The 21,521-nt window shown below is 43.0% G+C and overlaps 1 protein-coding gene and 1 long non-coding RNA gene across 5 annotated transcripts; one reads left to right on the forward strand and one right to left on the reverse strand.

Annotated features, from left to right (window-relative positions):
- The first annotated feature begins 40 nt into the window (after nucleotides 1-40).
- LOC141374217 (uncharacterized) lies at nucleotides 41-13,054 on the forward strand. Its single transcript, XR_012380952.1, has 3 exons — nucleotides 41-1,158; nucleotides 9,829-9,975; nucleotides 10,260-13,054. It is a non-coding gene; the product is annotated as an uncharacterized lncRNA (long non-coding RNA).
- On the reverse strand, nucleotides 4,111-18,493 carry CIDEC (cell death inducing DFFA like effector c). Of its 4 annotated transcripts, none has more exons than XM_025885365.2 (6): nucleotides 18,415-18,493; nucleotides 16,923-17,000; nucleotides 15,378-15,531; nucleotides 8,155-8,313; nucleotides 7,881-8,065; nucleotides 4,111-4,273 (listed from the first exon to the last, which is right to left on the reverse strand). In XM_025885365.2, exons 2-6 carry the CDS (start codon nucleotides 16,973-16,975, stop codon nucleotides 4,111-4,113), a joined length of 714 nt encoding a protein of 237 aa, XP_025741150.1. In that variant the 5' UTR covers nucleotides 16,976-17,000; nucleotides 18,415-18,493. The 4 variants fall into 4 exon arrangements, with proteins under 4 accessions (XP_025741150.1, XP_073757727.1, XP_025741149.1 ...); XM_073901626.1 differs by lacking the exon at nucleotides 18,415-18,493 and adding an exon at nucleotides 17,424-17,588; XM_025885364.2 differs by lacking the exon at nucleotides 18,415-18,493 and adding an exon at nucleotides 17,260-17,284.
- Nucleotides 18,494-21,521: the final 3,028 nt, after the last annotated feature.

The raw sequence follows: 21,521 nt of genomic DNA on the forward strand, positions 1-21,521 counted from the left end.
TTCGCCCAGGAAGAAAAGGCTTTATTTACTTCACGTCTGTGTTTTTGGGGAAATTGAGGCACGGAGCTGAGAAGGAATTTACTCGGGATCAGAGGACGTCACTTAAGACAAAACAGGAACGAAAGGTTAAGGTACTCTGATTACCATTCCAATTCGTAGGAGCCTCTGACTTCAAAAAAAACCACCGTTGTGCCCAATTTTGTAAGGCAAATTGAGAAGAAGGAAAAACAAAACAAACAAACAAAAAAAGGTGCATAATCAATCCAAAAGGAGAAGAAGGCCAGAGGGAGAATGAGATTTACTACAACATTATTTATCAAAACAAAACCAAAACAAATCTCAAAACTGGAAACATACTGTCCTAGATTAGCTCTATAGGGGAAATAAATCTAATACGTCACCAATTCAACATTTTTTAAATGCTAACTCTATGCCAGACCCTGGCATCTTTGAGCTGGAAACACACAAATCAACAAGACTGAGGCCCTGCCCACAAGATCACCGAGTGCACACAGATCACAGCATCACCACCCACCTTGCTAAACCCTATGCAGATGCTGAGAGGGTGAAGGGAGAGGAGCTAGTCCCAGCATGCGTTGTGATGGAAGGGTTGTGAACAACTAATAGAATTCACCAGGAGGAAAAGGTATTGGGAGGAGGGGAGGCAGAGGCAGGGAACAACAGGAGAAATGAGATGTTATGTAAAAAAAAAAAAAAAAAAAAAAGCGAGGAACAAAATGGGTTCTATCCTATAATTACAACTATACAAAAGTTACATGCAACCTGTATATTATTTTATTTATTTACTAAGAGCACTGTAACTTTCAATTCACTGTTTGCATTAGGAAAAGAATAAATTAACCTAAATTCATCAACAAAGGACTGGCTAAGTGAATTGTAGCATATCCATACCACACAGCCATTAATTAAGGAATGTGTGTATCTGTAGGTGCTGATATGAAACAGTCTCCAAATATATATTAAAGAAAAGGACAGTGTGACTAGAAGATGCATATGTGTGTGTATGTGATTTACATATATTTATTACATTTTATGTCTGCATTTCTGAACAGACACACAAAAATGAGATGATGTTCGCTTCAGGAGAAGGGATCAGAAGTGAGAAAATGAATAATGATTTTTACCCTTTGGAATTGTGTTTTTTTTTTATCTCATTGATATATTTCATCTACATGCACACATGCAAACCTGGTTTAAAAATCGAAGCCAAATATGGAAGACTGATTCATCAAATGTTTTAAATAACAAAATTTTTAAAATAAAAATAAGTAGAAATACTTTTTTAAGAAAGACTATATGATTCCACTTACATGACATTTTAGAAAAAGCAAACTATATTGGTAGAAAAGAGTCAGGGGTTGCCAGGAGCTTGGAATGGCTGGGGGATGGGGATTAGAAAGGGCATAAGGGAATTTTTCAGCATGCTAGAAATGGTGGTTACATAACTTTATAGATTTGCCAAAACTGGGGCGCCTGTGTGACTCAGTCGATTGGGCATCTGATTCTTGATTTCGGCTCAGGTCATAATCTTGGGGTCGTGGGATCAAGCCCCAATTCAGGCTTATGCTCAGTGCAGTCTACTTGAGATTCTCTCTCCCTGTCTCTCTGCTTCTCCCCTCAAGTGTGTGTATGTGTGTGTGTGTGCACGTGTGTGTGCATGCTCTCTCTCCCTCTCTCTAAATAAATAAAATCTTTTTAAAAATTACCAAAAACTAAACAAAACAAAACATTGCCCAAATTAAATGTCTATGCATTAAAAGGGAAAATGTTACTGTATGTAAATTATACCTCAAGAAACTTATTTTTTTAATTCAAAGATTTAAACAATCAATTTTTTAATAGATGTACACAAATAGAGCTGGCAAGATATTTGGCAAGAATACAAATGGTTTTTATCCTGTTTTGGGCTCAGGCAGTACTGTGCTTTGTCATAAGGCCCCACGGCGTTTTAGAAACCCTCTTCTGAAAGGCCTCCTGTGCTTTCGCAAGTACCAGCTTGAGCAAAAGTGGAAAGACTAAGGCCCAGAGGCTGGAACACAGTGTGCCTTAACTGCACCAGACCTCTCCTCCACTATGGCACTTGGCCACAGGAGGGCCTTTCTCCCACTTGGACGGGCTTCTGGCTCTCCTGAGGTCCTATGCTCTCTGGAATGTTCTTTTCACATATCCCAGCCTCATCAAAGTCTGCCCTATCCTGTTCACTGCTGACAGCTAGTCAGTCTCCCAAGTTCCTGGAAGAAAAGAACCTAATTTTCCGTAGGCTGAGAGGGCTCGATGCCAAGAGACCCTGGTCAGTCACTTAAGACTCACTTGTGAAACTCTGAATCTTATGAAGAGGGACGTTTGGACAAATTCCAAACTTCTGGACCCCCAGCCCAACTCAGCTTGTGAGTGACTAACTTGTGACTAACTTCACAAGAGAGGCAGATGGCTTACTTAAAAAAATTTAAAAAGGGGCGTCTGGGTGGCTCAGTCAGTTAAGCATCTGTCTTCTGCTCAGGTCATGATCCCAGCGTCCTGGTATCAAGCCCCAAATTGGGCTCCCTGCTCAGCAGGGGGCCTGCTTCTCCCTCTGCCTGCCACTCTTCCTACTTGTACATTCTCTCTCTGATAGATAGATAGATAGATAAATAAATAAATAAATAAAATCCTTTAAAAAAATTTAAAAGAAACTTAAAAAAAAAATAAGGGCTCCTGGCTGGCTCAATTTGTAGAGTATACGACTCTTGATCTTAGGGTTGTGAGCTCAAGCCCCACATTGGGCATTGGGTGTAGCATTTACTTAAAAAAAATACATAAATGTTAAAAAAGGGGGGGGCAGGTAGGCTGCAGCCTCTGCGAGTGTTGACCAGGAGGAGCTTCTATGCTGATGTAAACATGGTGCCTCCATGGGGAAGGGCTACCCCATGGAGCCAGGATAGCACTGAGCCAGGCCTCTGGCCTTAAATGCAAGAGCAGGAGAAAGCCCAGAATAGAAAGTATGTTTTTGCTAGCTCTGCAGCTCCTCCCACACATGGCCATAGGCTTGGATCAGCTGCCACCAGCAATAACTTTCCAGACTAGTTTTGGTAACACAGGACTTTGTATCTAAAACCCAAAGAGGCTTTCTATTCAGGGGCAGAAATGACATGTTTTTGAATCTGAGAGTCACTCACTAAAGCACAGTCACTTACAAACTTGGCCTTTCATGCTTATCTTGTTTGAGTTGCTCTAGATCGAAAAATGTCAGCTCTCACTGATGAGAAACTAATATTCTTTGTGGCTAAGTAACAGCTCATTTTGAAATCCTGAAGTTGATAGTGCTGAACATGAAAGATAAGCTTCTGGCAAGCTAGGGAGAGCATTGACGGAGGGTTGTGTTATGGCCTGGCGAGTCCTTTCCCACCTAAACACTTAAAAGGTTGTAATAAAATGTAACACTGAGAAATTAGAAGAGTGCCTTAGTCCCACCCTGCCATTCAAAGTCCTTCTGGTAGGCAAATTTAATTGTCCTTTATTGTATTGATTACATGGTCTGCTCAAGTCTCTGATTGAGCAGACATTAGCTCCAGAATCAAATATTTTTTTTGTTGGTAGAAATAGTCCTGTTTCCTATAACCCCACATTTTGAAAAATGGTTTGACAACAGATTCCTCTCTTCCCTTACACCTTTCCAACCTTCCAGACAGAGCCCCACCCTCACCCCCAAAGAACACAAGCAAAGATGTGTCAGCATAAATAATGTAATGTGAGCTCTCTAATATCATACACTAGTGGGCTTGGTGGTTCACAAAGGAGTATTAGGGCTGGGAGGCCAGGAGGTGGGGAGCATATGAAGACAGTAGCTGAGGGGCAGACTTCGTGCCTAGCCTGCTGGTGACCTTTCTTGGTCAGCTAAGCTACCCTGGACAGGAAGGAGCTGGGCCAGGCTAAGAACCCTCAGGTTTCTGGCCTTTCCCCCTGGGAAGGCTTCTTCCTTCATGTGAGGTGAGGGTGAGGAAGGTGTGGCGAGGTAAGACGTGTCTAGCTGCCAGTTTGTGGTGCTACTAGCTTAGCATGGGGGCCACAGTCTAGTCTTTGCCTGGGGAGTGCCTCCAAGGACTGGAGCCTTCACTGCAGTATCTTTAGACAGGTCGGGATGAGTGATCGGGCCTTGCTCTCAGCAGGCTGCCCTCCCTCTGTGGCATCCAGGAGCTGCTGCATATAACAGGAGGTGCCAAGCAGCACATGGCCTGTGGTCTGCATGCTGAAGAGGACCCAACGAAGAACTTCCCTGGGTGGAAGAAAAAGACACTAGAGTCAAAACACAAAGAAAATCCTTCCCTGCATCCTCTAAATGTCTCCCCCTCCATAATTTCAGAAACCGTAGAGCGGTGTGTCAACAGGAATGGATGCTGCCCTCCTTCAGCAAATGGGAAAGGGTTTACAGGCATTGCCTGCCTTTCATTGAGATGTCCATAACCTCGCTATTTTCTCATGCAAAGTTCAAACTTATTTAATAAAACCTTTACTTTTTGTAAAAGTACTACTTTTGGCCAGCTACATTAATCTCCTTACCATGGCGCTGTCCTTCATGACCTCTGTTCTAGATGCTGAGGCCTTTCCAAGTCATGTGTGGTCTAGTTAATTTTCAGGGCGCTGGACATGAAAATCCCCCATGCCCTGTGTTGCAACGTACTGAGAACAGGACTTGAATTAGATAGGCCAGAGTTCTAATCGGGTCTTCTTGGCTGTGTGAAGCTTGGCCAACTACTAGATTTTTGAGCGTCTGCTTTCCCATCCATCAAATAAGATCATTACCATTTTGATGGTTATGAGGTTGAAACAACATAAGGTCACTTCACTGGGAGCCTAATCGGTAGAAGAGTAGGGCAAAACATGGGGTCAAGAGTAGCTGGTGGAATGCTTGACTACTTTAACCAAGTTCTTTATCCAGATCTGTTTAAAAGAGATTAATGAGAGTCACTAGGGGTGTATAGTCCTGGGGGAGGGGGCGGTCGGGGGGGGAAACAAAAAGAAAATAAAGACTTTCTGGCTGGTATTGAAACTTTCAAACTATTAACCTTTATTCAATAAATGAACTTATGGTTGAGGTACAGAGAGGCAGGAACATAATTAGAACTATAAACATTTACACATGAAGATTCTTTAAAAGTTTATTTATTTTTTTAAAGCTTTATTTCTTTATTTTAGAGAGAAAGAGGTGGGGGGAGAGAGAGAGCATGAGTGGGAGAAGGGGCAGAGGGAGAGGGAGAGGGAGAATCTCCAGCCGACACCCTGCTGAGTGCAGAACCCAGTGAGGGGCTTGGTCTCATGAACCTGAGATCATGACCTGAGCTGAAACCAAGAGTTGGATACCCAACCAACTGAGCCACTCAGGCACCCCTTCTTTAAAATTTTAGAGACTATACCTGAAAAGTATACCCATTTCTTAAATCACAGAACTGAGGCTTAAAACCAGTGGTCCAGCCATAAATGGAATGAAGTTCTGACACTCGCTACAACATGGATGAACCTTGAAAATATTATGCTCAGTGACATAAACCAGTCACAAAAGCACAAGTACTGTATAAGATATCTAGAATAGGCAAATTAACACAGAAAGAAAGTAGCACACAGGTTACCAGGGGCTGGAAGAAGGGGGAGTGGAAAGTTAGTGTTTAATAGGGACAGAGTTTCAGTTTGAGGTGATGAAAAAGTTCTGGAAATTGATAGTGGTAACTGTTGCACAACATTGTGAATGTACTTAAGGCCACTGAATTATACACTTTAAAATGGTTAAAATGGTAAATTTTATGTATGTTTTACTACAACAGCAACAACAGTAATAATAAAACTAGCTTACACCACGAAGTTACCACACCTACTCCAGCTTGCTGGGTTTTTTTTGATACCAACATGTCTACTGTGTTTAGGTCTGAGAGTCGTACTTCCCCTAAATGCACTGAGTTTAAAGACTGAAGCTTCTTGCTCTAGATTTTGAAATTTGAAAACTACTGGCAGCAAGCCCAGATCAAGATGGGACATGATAAAGTATAGGAGGAATATGGGACTTTTAGCCTCAGAACTAGGCGGAAGCCTGTCATTTGGATGTCATCTCTGGCAAACAGAACCACACACCTCAGGTCCCTCATCTCCAGACTGGCTATACACAGAAGAAACTCAGAAAGCCAAGAAGGGGGTGGTGCCTGGGTGGCTCAGTCAGTTAAGCATCTGCCTTCGGATCAGGTCCCGCATTGGGCTCCTTGCTCAATGGGGAGCCTGCTTCTCCATCTGCCTGCCGCTCCCCCTGCTTGTGCTCTCTCTCTCAAATAAACAAATAAAACATTAAAAACACACACACAACTGATTAAAAAAAAAGAAAGCCAAGAAGGTTTGGAATACTCTAGCTACATATGTTCTGGCAGAACTCTGGGGACCCTGGGCAGGATTTCTCGGAAGGCCTCTAAGAACAAGGATCAGATGCATCTTCATTCATTCTACAATGATTTGAATTCCTGCTATGTGCCAGCATTCATCAAGGCACTGGAGCGTTCGTGCAGCTTGTTCTGACGTCTTGTTTATCTCTGGATCTTTAGCTTACATCATAGGGCTGGGCACACGGTGGGTGCTCAGTAGATGATAAATGAAGCAATTGGGGAGGAGTAGAATCTGTCAGAAAAAACTGGCAAGAGGCCGTGCCCTGCTACTCCCTAGCTTTGTGGCTTTGGAATAGCTGGATGCCTCTGCCTCACTGGCTGCATCCACCTGATAGGGTAAGAATTCACCAGAGCAGGGGCGCCTGGGTGGCTCAGTCATTAAGCATCTGCCTTTGGCTCAGATCATGATCCCAGGGTCCTGGGATTGAGCCCTGCATCGGGCTCCCTGCTCTGCGGGAAGCCTGCTTCCCCCTCTCCCACTCCCTCTGCTTGTGCTCTCTCTCTCACTGTGTCTCTCTCTGTCAAATAAATAAACAAAATATTAAAAAAATAAAATCTTAAAAAAAAAAGAATTCACTAGAGCACTAGTGGAACAGCTGAAATTGGGAAACACCACCCTAACGGTCCTTGTCTTATCATTTAACATATTCTCATGCTTCCTGTGTTACTTGATTACACTTTCAAAAGTAAAGTAAAAAGTTTAAAAGAAGTTCATTAGATAATACAAATGACTATTGTCCACAGACATGCAAATTAATTCCCTCTGTAGAAGGACAGTTATTTCATCCCTCCCACCCACATGGAAATATCCAATTTCGTATCTATGAATTTATCCCATTCTTTTTTCTTTTAAGATTTATTTATTTATGAAGGAGGAGGGAGAGCAGAAGCAGAGGGAGAGAGAAAATCCCCAGCAGATTCCCCAGGCAGAGGGCAGAGCTCAACCTGGGGCTTGATCCCATCACCCTGAGATCATGACCTGAGCCGAAACCAAGAGTTGGCCCCTCAACTGACTGAGCCACCCAGGAGCCCCTTATCTCAGTATTCTTGATGGACCTATATGTATTGGTGGGTTTTTGAATTCTCTGAACTGATTGTAACTTCTTGCTGGTTCTCTCCTTAATTAATAAGTTCAATAAAATCTTTGATGTATGTTTACTTTTTAAAAATTGGTTAGAAGACTACTTAGGAAAACTTACTATTTTAGGTGAAAAAAAATAGTTGTTGTAGTGGAAGGTAATTAGAAAAATAATATATCCCAGTTCCACCTGGAGGAGTACGTGTATCCCTTTGGCATATGCTAAAGCACTAATTCAGCCATAAAGTTCTAGACAAATGTTAACTGTCATGCTTTGTCAGAATCAACACTAGTCCCAGGCCCTAGAATGTCCATGTGAGCAGAGAGGGGCTCCCTCGTTGTTGAACACCCACCCTATCCCCAGCTAATCCCAATTCACTCACTTCATGACGCGCTTGGCCCGGTAGCAGTGCAGGTCATAGGAAAGGGAGTATGTGCCATACAGAGTGGCCTTCACATTCAGGCAACCAATGAAGTCCTGTGGGTTCATCTTGTATAGGTCGAAGGTTACACGAGCCACATCAATCTTGGCAGGCTTACGGGAGAGGGCAAGTTGGTACCTGGTACCCTGTATTAAGACAAGGCTGTGCTTGGCATCCTCCCAAGGACTTCTTCTAGGCTCCCAGTGTTCTCCCCACTACACGGGTGGGAACTCACCAGTTCTGACGGGGGCTGCCATTTCTGTGCCTTCTGGAGGACCATGAACACTGTGTCATCTGCCAGGGCTTGGAAATACTCTTCTGTCTCTACAACTGTGCCATCTTCCTCCAGCACTAGAAAGAAGGGCTTGTCTGCCAGCATCAGGGTGTCCCGGACCTGGAGAATAAGATCAGTGATGCTTCTGCCATCCCCATGCAGACACAGGGCATGGGGAAGACCCGTATTACATCATCTCAGCTCCCAGGGAAAGAACAAGTGGATAAGGATCTATGGGAAATGGGACTGGAACCCAGGCTCTTGCTGTGGGATCACCATCCAAAGATTCTATATTACGGTCCGTCTTGGTACCTGGATTCATGGTTATGTTCTAGAACAGTGCTGTCCAATAAAAATATAATGGGAGTCACATATGTAATTTTTATTGAGATACAGTCTACATACCACAAAATTCACCCTTTTAAAGTATACAATTACGTGTTTTTTAGTACATGCACAAAGTTGTACAATCATCACAATTATCTGATTTCAGAACATTTTTTTCATCCTAAAAGAAACCCATTATCCATTAGCACTCATTTCCCATCCCCCAACCCGTGGCAACCTCTACTGGTTGTCTCTATGGATTTGCCTATTCTGGACATTTCATATAAATGGCATCATATGCCATTTGTGGTCTTTTTAGACTGACTTCTTTTCCTCAGTATGTTTTCAAGTTTCCTCTATGTTGTAATATGATTCAGTTTTTATGGCTGAATAATATTCACATTTTTTAAAGATTTCATTTATTTATCTGAGAGAGAGTGAACAAGCAAAAGCAGGGGGAGTGGCAGGCAGAGGGAGAAGCAGGCTCCCTGCTGAGCTGGGAGCCCGATGGGGGGCTCGATTCCAGGACCCCGGGATCATAACCTGAGCAGAAGGAGGACACTTAACCACCTGAGCCACCCAGGTGCCCCAATATATCACTTTTTAAATCCATTCATCAGGGGGCGCCTGGGTGGCTCAGTTGGTTAAGCGACTGCCTTCGGCTCAGGTCATGATCCTGGAGTCCCGGGATCGAGTCCCGCATCGGGCTCCCTGCTCAGCAGGGAGTCTGCTTTTCCCTCTGACCCTCTTCCTTCTCGTGCTTTCTATCTCTCATTCTCTCTCTCTCTCAAATAAATAAATAAAATCTTTAAAAAAAAATAAATAAATCCATTCATCAGTTGCTATAGACATTTGGGTTGTTTCTATTTTTGTAGTATTATGAATACTGCTGTTAGGAGTATTCATGCACAAGTTTGTGAGTGAACATATGTTTTCAGTTTTCCTGGGTATATACCTAGGAGTGAAAATACTGAGTCACACAATTAACTGTATGTTTAGCTCTTTGAGGAACTACAATACTGTTTTCCAAAGCAGCTGCATCATTTTATATTCCCATTAGCAATGGATGATGATTCCAATTTCTTCACATCCTCACCAACACTTCTTATTGTCTGCCTTTATTTTAGCCATTCTAGTCGGTATGAAGTAGTTTTGATTTGAATTTCCCTAACAACTAATGATGTTGAACATCTTTTCATAGGTTATTAGTCATTTATATATTTTCCTTAGAGAAATGTCTATTTCAATTCTTTACCCATTTTTATTTATTTTATTTTTAAAAAGATTTTATTTATTTATTTGTCAGAGAGAGAGAGAGAGGGAGCACAAGCAGGGAGAGAGGCAGGCAGAAGCAGGCTCCTTGCCAAGCAAGGAGTCTGATGTGGGATGCGATCCCAGGACCTTGAGATCATGACCTGAGCTGAAGGAAGATGCCCAACCGACTGAGCCACCCAGGTGTCCCTCTTTACCCATTTTTAATTGAGTTCTGTTTTTATTGTTGAGTTATGGGAGTTCTATATATATTCTTGATATTAGACCCTTATCATATATGAGATTTGCAAATATTTTCTCCCATTCTGTAGGTTGTCATTTAATTTTTTTGATAACATACACAGAAGTGTTTAATGTTGCTGAAGTTTGATTTTTGTCTCCTCTGATTGCTTGTGTTTTGATGCCATATCAAAGAAACCAAAGTCATGAAGACATATCTCTGTTTACTTCTTTTTTTTTTTTTTTAGATTTTATTTATTTATTCGTGAAAGACAGAGGGAGAGAGAGAAGCAGAGGGAGAAGCAGGCTTCCAAAGAGCAGGGAGCCTGATGCGGGACTCGATCCCAGGACTCTGGGATCATGACCTGAGCCGAAGGCAGACGCTTAACCATCTGAGCCACCCAGGCGCCCTATCTATGTTTACTTCTAAGAGTTTGGTAGTTTGAGCTCTACATTTAGTTCTTTGATCCATTTTGACTTAATTTTGTTCATGGTGTGAGGTAGGGATGCGACTTTGTTATTTTGCATATGGATATTCCATTGTCGCAGCACCAATTATTGAAAAGACTATTCTTTCTCCTGTCAAAAACCAATTGACCATAGATACATGGGCTTCCTTCTGGACTTTCAATTCTATTCTATTGATTTGTATGTATTATGCGCTGAATTGTATACCTCCCTAATTCACATATTGAAGTCCTAAGCCCCAGGATCTCAGAATCTGACTATATTTGGAGATAGGGTCTTTAAAGAGGTAATTAAATTAAAGTGATGTCATTAAGATGGGCCCTAATCCAATATTACTGGTGTCCTGATAAGAAGGGGAGATTAGAGACCAAGCAGCATACCCAGAGGGAAGACCATGTACACGTGAAGACAGCCACCTACAAGTTAAGGAGAGAGGTCTCGGAAGAAACCAACCCTGACGGTACCTTGATTTCAGACTTCCATCCTCCAGATTTGAGAGAACATAAATTTCTGTTGGTTTAAGTATTAGTCTGTCGTACTTTGTTATGGAAGCTCTAGTAAACTAATAGAGTGTGTCTGTCTTTCTTTATGTCAATACCACAGAGTTGATTACTGTAGCTTTGTATTAAGTTTTGGAATCAGAAAGTGTAAGTCTTCCAACTTTGTCTTTTTCCAAGATTGTTTTAGCTATTATTGGCCCATTATATTTCTATATGAATTTTAGCATCAGCTTGTCAATATCTACAAAAAGAGTAGCTGGAAGTTTGATGGGGATGGCATTGAATCTACAGATCAAGTTGGGGAGTATTGCCATCTTAACAACATTAAGTCTTTCAATCCTTGAGCACATTTGTCTGTCTGTTACTTAGGTCTTCTTTAAGTCTTCCTTCAATCTAATTTATTTCACCAATGTTAATTTTCAATCTAGAAGTCATATATTTTTGTTAAAGTTATTCTTAAACATTCTATTCTTATTGATGCTATTATGCTATTATCACTAATTTTTTTTTAAGGTAGTTTCCACACCCAGCATGGAGCCCAACACAGGGCCTGAACTCACGACTCTGAGATCAAGACCTGAGTTGAGATCAAGAGTCAGATGCTTAACTGATTGAGCCACTCAGGTGCCCCCTCATTTTCTTAATTTTATTTTCAGATTATTTATTGCCAGTGTATAGAAATACAATTGATTTTTGTATATTGATCTTACATCTTGCAACCTTATATCATGCAACCTTGCTGAACTCATTTATTAGCTCTTAGTGTGTGTGTGTGTGTGTGTGTGTGTGTGTGTTTTACAGGGTTTTCTAGCTGCAAATAGGAATAGTTTTACCTCTTCCTTTTCAATCAGGGTGCCTTTTATTTTATTTTCTTGCCTAATTAGCCTGGCTAGAACCTCCAGCACCATGTTGTATAGAAGTGGCAAGAACGGATATCCTTATCTCATTTTTTTTTTTTAAGATTTTATTTATTTGACAGAGAGAGACACAGGGAGAGAGGAAACACAAGCAGGGGTGGTGGGAGAGGGAGAAGCAGGCTTCCCGCTGAGCAGGGAGCCCAATACGGGGCTCGATCCCAGGACCCCGGGATCATGACCTGAGCCGAAGGCAGACACTTAATGACTAAGCCACCCAGGTGCCCCTCCTTATCTCATTCTTGATCTTAAGTGGAAAGTTTTTAGAATTTCCCATTAAGTATGTTGTTAGCTGTGAGTTTTTCATAGATGCTCTGTGTCACACATATGTAATTTTAAATTTTCTAATAGCTGCATGATACTTGTAATATATTTAATTCCATCTAAAATACAATTCCAACATAAAATCAGGATAAAAAGTTATGATTTTACATTTTTTTACATTAAGTCTTCAAAATCCTGTATGTCACTTATACTTAAGCACATCTCAGTTTCAACTAGCCTCATTTCAAGAGTTCAGTAACCACATGTAACTAGTAACTACTGCATTGGATAGTGTAACTCTAGAGTTAAAGAGACCTGGGTTTGAATTCTAGCTCCCTTACATTATTATTCTGAATTTAGGAAAGTTATCTCATGAATCTGAACTCATCTCATCATCTAAAAAGTTGAAGCAAGTATAATCTTAGAGTCTTCACAGTGATTAAATGCAAAAGTGTATGAGATGACAGCCTGGGTTTAAATCCCAGTGAGTGAACCTGGCTTCTGCTTCTAGAAAATGAAAATAGTAGTAACTACCTCAGGGTTATGATTACAAGAAATTCTATAAGTTACCTAGAAGAGTACATCATCCATAATATGCATTTACTAAATTAACACTATACTGATTAAAATGGAAGGAGACCCATGACCCATTCATGCTAGAGAATGAAAAATCGGGCAGCATACTACATAACCTCAGATAAGGATAGACTATTTAGGACATTCACAACCACATCATTAGCTATCTTGGGATCATAGAATTCTCACTTTACTTTTCTTGCTTGGATTCACTAGAGAGCATGTATTTCTGCTTAAAATCCTTCAGTAAAGTTCTAGGATCAGCAACACACCAATAGCAGTGAACACACCTAACTCCCAGATCTTGGTTTCTGAATACCATTCTCCCCTAAAATGAAGCAGATTTCCTTAGGAAAAATGGCCAGTTAAAGGGCTGGGGCAGGTAAAGTACAAGATGAGCTTGCAATACCTCATTGTGATTGAAAGTCAGAAAGCACTGAAGAATGATAGGGACATGGGAAAAGGACAGAAGTTGGGCTGAAAGGAGTCCCACTGGCTAAATCTTGGACCATTTGAGCATCAATAAATAATCTGTTACCATCCTCATATCCCATTAAGATAGGAGTATTTGAATCCCTTCTGATATAAGTAAATGAGAAAATTGAAAGTTGGATACAGAATGAGATGTATATTTAATACAAAGTACCTCTCTAGAAAATAATTAATACAAAGGGAAAAATAGTAACTTTACATAGGGAAGCCTGAATATACTTCTTTATTCAGATAATCAAAGTTAAACAGCAATGTGACAAATCAAAATCATATGCAATTTGGCAGTGGCAACCTATTTTTATCATATTCCTGCCAGATATACAGGCTGAATGGAGGAAATAAGCAATTCCAAACTAAAGAACAGTAAACAAAACAAGAGGCTTATAATATTCAAAACAGTCAAGACCCTGAAAGTTCAGGAAAATTGATGAACTGTTCCAGATTGAAGGAGACTAAAGAGACAAATAAAATACTCAATCCTGACCTGGATCCTTTTGCTATTAAGGACATTATTGGGATGATTAGTAACACTCGAATGAAGTCTCAGGATTAAATGGTAGTCATGTAACATTGGATGTTTCCCGATTTTGATGGTTGTAATTTCAATTATATAGGAGAATATTCTTGCTTGTAGAAAAGACACACAGAAGTATCCAAGAATAGAAGCATCAGGTTGGCAACCTCCTCTCAAGTGATTTAGGAAGTCTTGTATTGTTCTTACAACTTTTGTTAGTTTGAGATTCTTTCAAAATTAATTTTAAAAAAAATCCTCTAAAGGCTTACTGTGGTCTTTTAAAATGAAACCCCTCTGTTCTTTGCCATGGCCAATAAGGGACTAAAAATCTGGTCACTGCCAACCATATCGAGTTGCCCTTTTTCCCCTCACTCTCTCTGCTCCTTTCTTTATATTGCCAAACTTGAAAAAGCAGTCTACACAGGTTGATGTCCTCCCTGCTCGACAGGTGAGATTCACCTTTAACATTTGTTCCATGCTGGAAAGATGGACCTTCACTGTTGTTCCTCCCTGCATGCTTTGGAGTTAGGACTCTAACTTGGGGTCCCCAAACTCAGTGGATAAGAATCTCCCGAAGAACCTGCTGAAAATGACAACTCCTGAGCCTCACTCATGACCTAATCAGTCCCAGGGAGTGCAGTCTGGGAAGTCATGTGCAATAAGTCCATTTTGGCACAGGAAGTGGTCCTCAGACCTCAGGTGAAAAACACTAGCAAGTCTAGACTCAAGTACAAAAGAGACCTTTCGATTCAGGGCATAAGAAATTGGTGTGTCCAGCCCCAAGCCTCACAAGAGAGGGGAAATGGGCTCTCACAAAGAAGAACAGACCTAATTCACAGAAACAGAGGAGGGACTCTGGAATAGACGTTTAGGTCAGCTATGATTTCTATATGTTAAACTCTAGACTCTAGTAATCAGAAGCCTAATCCAAATGTATGATCTGTGCCAGACAACTGGGCTTGCATAGGAGCAGGGAGCTTATTAGCTAACAAGCTAATGGGGCAGTGAGGCTCAAGATTAATATGAAACCAGATTAGATGAGGCTGTAGGAGAGGCAATGAGAGAGAGGGAGCATGGAGATGGGGAAGGGTGTCATTCTTGCCTGCTGTTAACTGCTATCCACAAGAGCTGTGTGTCTTTGGTTTCCTGCTCTGGAAGCTTACCTGATCAATAGTTTGAAGAAAATCTTCCACAGCAATTAACAAAGCCTTCCATGGAAAGCCAGTGTAGGAGATGGATTGAAGACCTGCCCTGGCTGAAGGGAGGAGATGGGGAAGAGAATCCCTAAAATCTCGCCTATCTCCCCAACTTCCAGGTGTGTGTACAGTGGAAAAGGGAACCAAAGGGTCCTCCCAATAAGAAAAATATACTCTGAAAATACCACTGGCCTACTGTTAGTATAGGATGACAATATACTGCCTTCCCCCTGTCACTAATCCATTGAACAGCACTCCAGGCAGGCACTACCAACTCATTCGGGCTGGCATCAGAAAGGAAATCTTTTCACCATCCAACTCATGAGCTCCATCCCAGCTGAAATCCCAGCTCATGACCCAGAGGACAGAGGTAGCTGGCAGGGCCAGCTCTCAGCCACAGTCCCAGTGGTTGGGCTGTGCTGAGGGCAGTCCTGACCCTCACCTTGTGCTGGAGGTCCTTGAGACTGTGCGCCATGATTCCCTTCCGCACACTCCGGTCAGCAGTGCTTACTCTGCAGGGCCGGGCCTTGGGGGCCTCCGGGCTGGACTCAGACAATAGCTCCTGGGTCACCACTGAGGTGCTCACGGCCACATGCCTGGGGACAATTTGGAGCATTAGAATGAGCTGTCTGCTGCCTCCCAGCCCTTACCCCACTGCAGGAAACTGACTCCCCTACCCCTGTAGGTTGAACTCATCATATTTCTCCTCCTCTACCACCCACCAGGCCTGCTCTAAGTCTTATTAGTCTTACTCAAAGGCCTGCTAGATCAGTACATCTCAAACTTTAGTGAACATATAGGTCCTCTGGGGATCTGAATCTGATTCAGTAGGTCTGAGTGGAGTCTGGGATTCCAAATGTCTAATAAGTTTTTTTTAAGATTTTATTTATTTATTTGATAGAGACACAGCAAGACAGGGAACACAAGCAGGGCGAGTGGGAGAGGGAGAAGCGGGCTTCCTGTGGAGCAGGGAGCCCGATGTGGGGCTCGATCCCAGGACCCAGGGATCATGACCCGAGCTGAAGGCAGACGCTTAACGACTGAGACACCCAGGTGCCCCTCAAATGTCTAATAAGTTTTGAAGTAGCATTGGCGCTGCCTTTTGGCACTGATCATGGTGAGTAGCAAGGTGATAGGGGACACATCCCACATTCCCCCAGTACTACTTTCCTCTCTTGGCCTCTCTCTTCCCACCTGTAAAGTGAAATGAAGTGGCGAAGGGGCCTGGGTTTTTGAGTCAGACCCAAGCCTGAATCCTGGCTCCAGTACCCGTTTATGAGGAGGTTGAGAGCACCCACTCTGTACCTCAGTGCCCCCATCTATTAATTTGGTATAATAATCCCCACTTCCCAAAGTTGTGATCAGGTTTAAATGAGATCCAGAATGTGGGCGCCTGGGTGGCTCAGTTGGTTTAGTGTTCCAACTATTTTTTTTTAAGATTTTATTTATTTATTTGAGAGAGAGAGAATGAGAGATAGAGAGCACGAGAGGGAAGAGGGTCAGAGGGAGAAGCAGACTCCCTGCTGAGCAGAGAGCCCGATGTGGGACTCGATCCCGGGACTCCAGGATCATGACCTGAGCCGAAGGCAGTCGTTTAACCAACTGATTCACCCAGGCACCCTTTAGTGTTCCATCTCTTGATTTCAGCTCAGGTCATGATCTCAGGGCGGTGAGATTGAGCCCTGCTTTGGGCTCTGTGCTGAGTGTGGAGCCTGCTTAAGACTCTCTCTCCCTCTCTCTGCTTCCCCCCCCCACCCCCACCGCTCAAGCACTTTGCTCTCTCATGCTCTCGCTCTCTCTCTCCTCTCGCTAATTAAAAAAAAAAAAAAAAAAAGTGCAAAATCTTGGGTCTCACTCCAGACCTACTAAATCAACATCTGCATTTAACAAGATGCCCAGGTGACTTATGAGCCCATTGAAGTTTGAAGAGGTCTGCCTTACAGCTCACAAATAGCTCTCCTTTGTTTCCACCCTTGGCTCTCCTCACCTGGACAAGGACTTGGGGTAGAGAAGGCTAAGGGACTTCATGGCATATTCCATCCTTGTCACCTGGATAGTGTTGGACCTGGGAAGGAAGCAGAAAGCTAGTTAGGGTAGAAATAGAAGGCTCCCTCTCACTCATCATTTGACATAGTGCAAATGTGTCAATCCTCCCCCCCACCCCCAATCCAGCTAAACTCCACTCTGGTCTTTCCTCTCAACTCCCACACACACCTTTCCAGCCCTTCTCCGGTCCAATCCCACAATTTCCAAGCTGGAAACCCCCTCAGGTCCCAGGCTCAGCCCCCCTCAGCAGCTGCTCCTCCCTCCCCAGCACTACTCACTCCATGTTTCTCTGACTCTGGCTCTGGTCACACTGATCAGAGATCCCCAGTTGGGGCTGAAGAGGCCATGCCTGGTTGGGTCCTATCTCTGGGGGCAGAGTCCATTTTATGCTGGCAGGAAGTGAGTCACATCACCCCCCCTCTTCTGGAGACTGTTTCCTTACCTATAGCCCAGAGACTTCACAGGCCAGGCTCACACAGGCTCTCTCCTGTGTCCTTGAGCAATCCGGACCCCTTCTGAGGCTTCCCACTGGCCAAAGGGACTCTATGATGATGGATGTTGGAGATGTTCTATATCCTTTCTCCCCAGTACCAGAACTGCTAGGCTTCATTGGCTACTGAGCACTTGAAATGTGGTTAGTACAACTGAGGAGCTGGATTTTTAACTTTGTTTAATGTTAATTAATTTAAATAGAAATAGCCACTGTGGTTTATGGCTACTGGCAACCATCCTGAATGCAGAGATAGCTGATATCCTGGGCGCACCTGCCGCTTTCTCTCCTTGAACCTCTCTGTGTCAGCTGTTGCATGTTCCGAGCCTTTGCGCTGGCAGCTCTCACTGCCTGCAGTGTCCTCTTCCAGCTCAGGGCTAAACATATGCAGCCTTGCAGCCCCAATTTCACTATTTCCCACTCTTTGGAAAGCCTTTTATTAATTAATTAATTAATTAATTAATTAATTTACTGATGAGAAAAGTTTTATATGGACAACACGGACTGGACAAGAACACTATAAACAAGGGAAGCAGAGGCTCTGGAAAGCCTTTTTAGATGGCTCCCACAGTTTCCCCTTCGTCTTGCCCTTCCTACTTCCAAGCCAAGCGTGCCTCAGTGTCTGTTTCTGCCTTAGCCCCACCAATCCTTGGGTGCCTCGCCCTGAGATGTTCTCTCTATTCCCGGTGCAGAGAGGGCCTGGCACAGGGCAGGGAGCTCAGGGAGTGGTCATGGAACAAGGAACCCTCTTCCCAGTCGGGTAAAATCACTCTTTCCTTCTAACAACTTGGGGGATTTCTGAGGCCAGCCTATCTGTGAACTCCCCCACTTAGCACTACCCAAGTCTGCTTGTCTCAGCCTCACTCCTCACTCCCCATGCCAAGCCCACCTCACCTGCTCTCCAGGAGCCCCCTCCCCCAAAATCCCAGAACGAAACACTTACCTCCCCCCTCACAGCCTCCAACAGGATAACTCCAATAAGATACTGCCCAGCACAGCCCAGCCCTCCCTCCATTTTATTTCCAGCTCCCAGGGAAGCCCCTCCCCTGGCCTTCAGTCCCAGCTGGGGAAAAGAGCATGGGGAGTGAGTGTGTGTAGCTCTCACCCTTGGGACTTCAGGCCAGCCTAACTTCCAGAAAAGGCCCGAAAGGAGGGGAAGAGGCAAGTTTCAAAAGCTTTGGGACACAGTATGGCTCAGGACATGATATCAGGCACAGAGGGCACAGAAAATAGGCACAATGTGGGTTGTGGTCCCGGCTGCATTAGAGTTCACTAAGTGTAGACAAGCTGCCTCACTTCTGTGAGCCCCAGTTTCTCTCACCTGTGTAACAGTGATAATGATTCCTGTGTTAGGGGATTGAGGTGAGGATTTGTGATAATAAAAGTAAAGGGCGTTACAACAGAGATAATTCATAGGTAGAAGTGAATATGAGTGTTATAATACAATTACTCAATAATAGTAGAGACTAAGGCTAGCTGAAATGTGTAGTGGTTAATAGTGTAGGGTCTTACCCTTGACCCAGCAATCCTACTCCTTTATATATTATCCAAGAGAAATGAAAACGTATGTCCACACCGAAACGTATACACAGATGTTCGTAGTGTTATTCGCAATAGCTAAAAGGCAGAAACAACTCAAATGTTCATCAATCGATGAATGGATTTTTTAAATGTGGCATATCCATGAGTGGAACATTATTTGTCAATAAAAGGATTACATGCTACTACATGGATAAACTTTGAAAACATGCAAAGTGAAAGAAGCCAGTCACAAAAGATCACATACATATTTATATGATTCCAGTAATATGAAATGTCCAGAACAGGCAAAACTATAAAGACAAAATAAATGAGTGGTTGCTTAGAGCTGGGGAAGGAGAGAGGATGGGGAATGATTCTAACAGGGAGTGATGGGGTTTCTCGTAGGAGAGACAAAAATGTTCTAATCAATTAATCTAATCACAGTCCATTTTGGCGACAGTTGTACAACACTGAAAATATACTAAAAACCATTGACTTGATCTCTAGAGGGGGTGAATTGGGTGGTATATGAATTATATCTCCAAAAAGCTGTTATTTGTTTATTTCTACTTTTATAAGTGATCCATAAAGCTGTTAAAAAAAAAAAAGTTTGGGCACCTGGGTGGCTCAGTTGGTTGGGCGTCTGCCTTCGACTCAGGTCATGATCCTAGAGTTCCAGGATCAAGTCCCGCATCAGGCCCCCTGCTCAGCCGGGAGTCTGCTTCTCCCTCTGGCCTTTACCCTGCTCTCTCTCACTCTCTCAAATAAATAAATAAAATCTTAAAAAAATAAAAATAATTTTTAAAAAAGAGTTCAAGCTCATCTTTTTTCAGCTTAAGGTGTTTCATCCTGTGTATCATCACCTAGAGAGCTTGTTAAAATTCATATTGCTGGGCTCCACCCGAGAGTTTCTGACTCAGTATGACTGGGGTAGAGCCTAAGAAACCACTTCAAGAAGTTCCTAGGTGATCCTGAAGGTGTGACTGCTAGGAACCCCACTCCAAGGGCTAGAGGTCTAGCATTAGCTGTGTGATGTAACTCTTCTAAGCTTCAGTTGGATCTGACAAATAGGGATTAAAAATAGCTCCTACCCCATTGGGTTGTCATGAAGGTTGAATGAGATAATCATGAAATGTACCTGCTGCAGAATTTAGTGCATCCTTTGGGCTCAATAAATCACTATTGTTATTATTATTATTTTAGAGATTGATTTATTTATTTGAGAGAGAGCTAGCATGCCTGTGAGTGAGTGAGCGAGTGAGGGGAAAGTCAAAAGGAGAGGGAGAGAAGCAGACTCCCTGCTGAGTGTGGAGCCCGATCCCAGGAACCAGAGACCACAATCAGAACCAAAATCAGGATTCGGACACCCAATCAAGCCACCCCTATTATTAATATCTAAATCCCTCCCTGGACGAGCTCCCAGACAGCCATCATTCATTCATTCACCAAATATTTATTAGGCACTTACTACGTGCCAGCCATCCCAGGGGCTGAGAATACAGCAGGAAAGAAGACAGCCTTGTCCCACACTTCAAGGAGCTGACATTCCCAGGGCAGAGGGGAACTCAGATCTTGTGCAAATATACAAATAAACAAAAGGATTTCAGATAATGATGTTCTAGGAAAAAAACAAACGAAGTGGTATGATAATAAGTGGCTAGAGAGCTACATTGGTTTGTGGGTTCAGGCAAGGCCTCAAAGGAGGTGAGCTTTGAGCTAAATCCTACTGCTGAGAAGCCAATCTTTTGAAGTCCTGGGGAAACATTCAAGGCAAAGGAAACATCAGTGCAAAGGATCTGGGATAGGAATGAGCGGGGTTAGGAAACAGCAACACAAGTCATTAAACTTGAAGGCAGTCCAAGAGCCAGAAGTACAAACAAATACTTCAGAGAAGAAGTTCTGGGGAACAGGTTGGGCCCCTCCCTAGGACTTTCATGCCTCAAACATTTATTGAACGTCTAACAGGTGATTGTGCGTCAATGGATGACTCAGAAGCAGTCAGGCCCTGATGATGAACTCCCAAGGCATCATGGGAAGCAGACACAGATTAAAAAAATAACTGCAGCCTAAAGCCAAAGGTCATCTGCCTTGGGGCTCCATGAACCTGAGGAGTCTTCGCAGTATGTAGGAGAAGAGGATGGTTTTGAACCAGTTGGGATTTACTTATTCAACAAGCATTTTCTTGAGCATTTACACTATGCCAGGCACTATGGGCTGCTGGGGACACAGATGACTCAGTTCTTGTCCCTGTCTGGCGACCTTACATTCTAGTGGGAGAGGCAGATATCTGAGCATGGTTCTCAAACTCTAAAGTGCCTAGAAATCATTTGAGATACCTCGGAGTGGAGAAGGACTCTAGCTATGACTCAAAGTTGAGAAGCCATAAAAGAAAAGATTATGCATTCAACTATATTTAAAAAGTATTCTGGGGGCACCTGGGTGGCTCAATCAGTTAAGCGTCTTAGTCTTGATCGCAGCTTGGGTCTTGATCTCAGGGTTGTGAGTTCAAGCCCCTCACTGGGCTCCACA

Source organism: Callorhinus ursinus, unplaced genomic scaffold (genome assembly GCF_003265705.2).
Source record: "Callorhinus ursinus isolate GAN/ISIS: 27379988/994484 unplaced genomic scaffold, GSC_fseal_2.0 scaffold15, whole genome shotgun sequence".
Taxonomy (NCBI): Eukaryota; Metazoa; Chordata; class Mammalia; order Carnivora; family Otariidae; genus Callorhinus; species Callorhinus ursinus.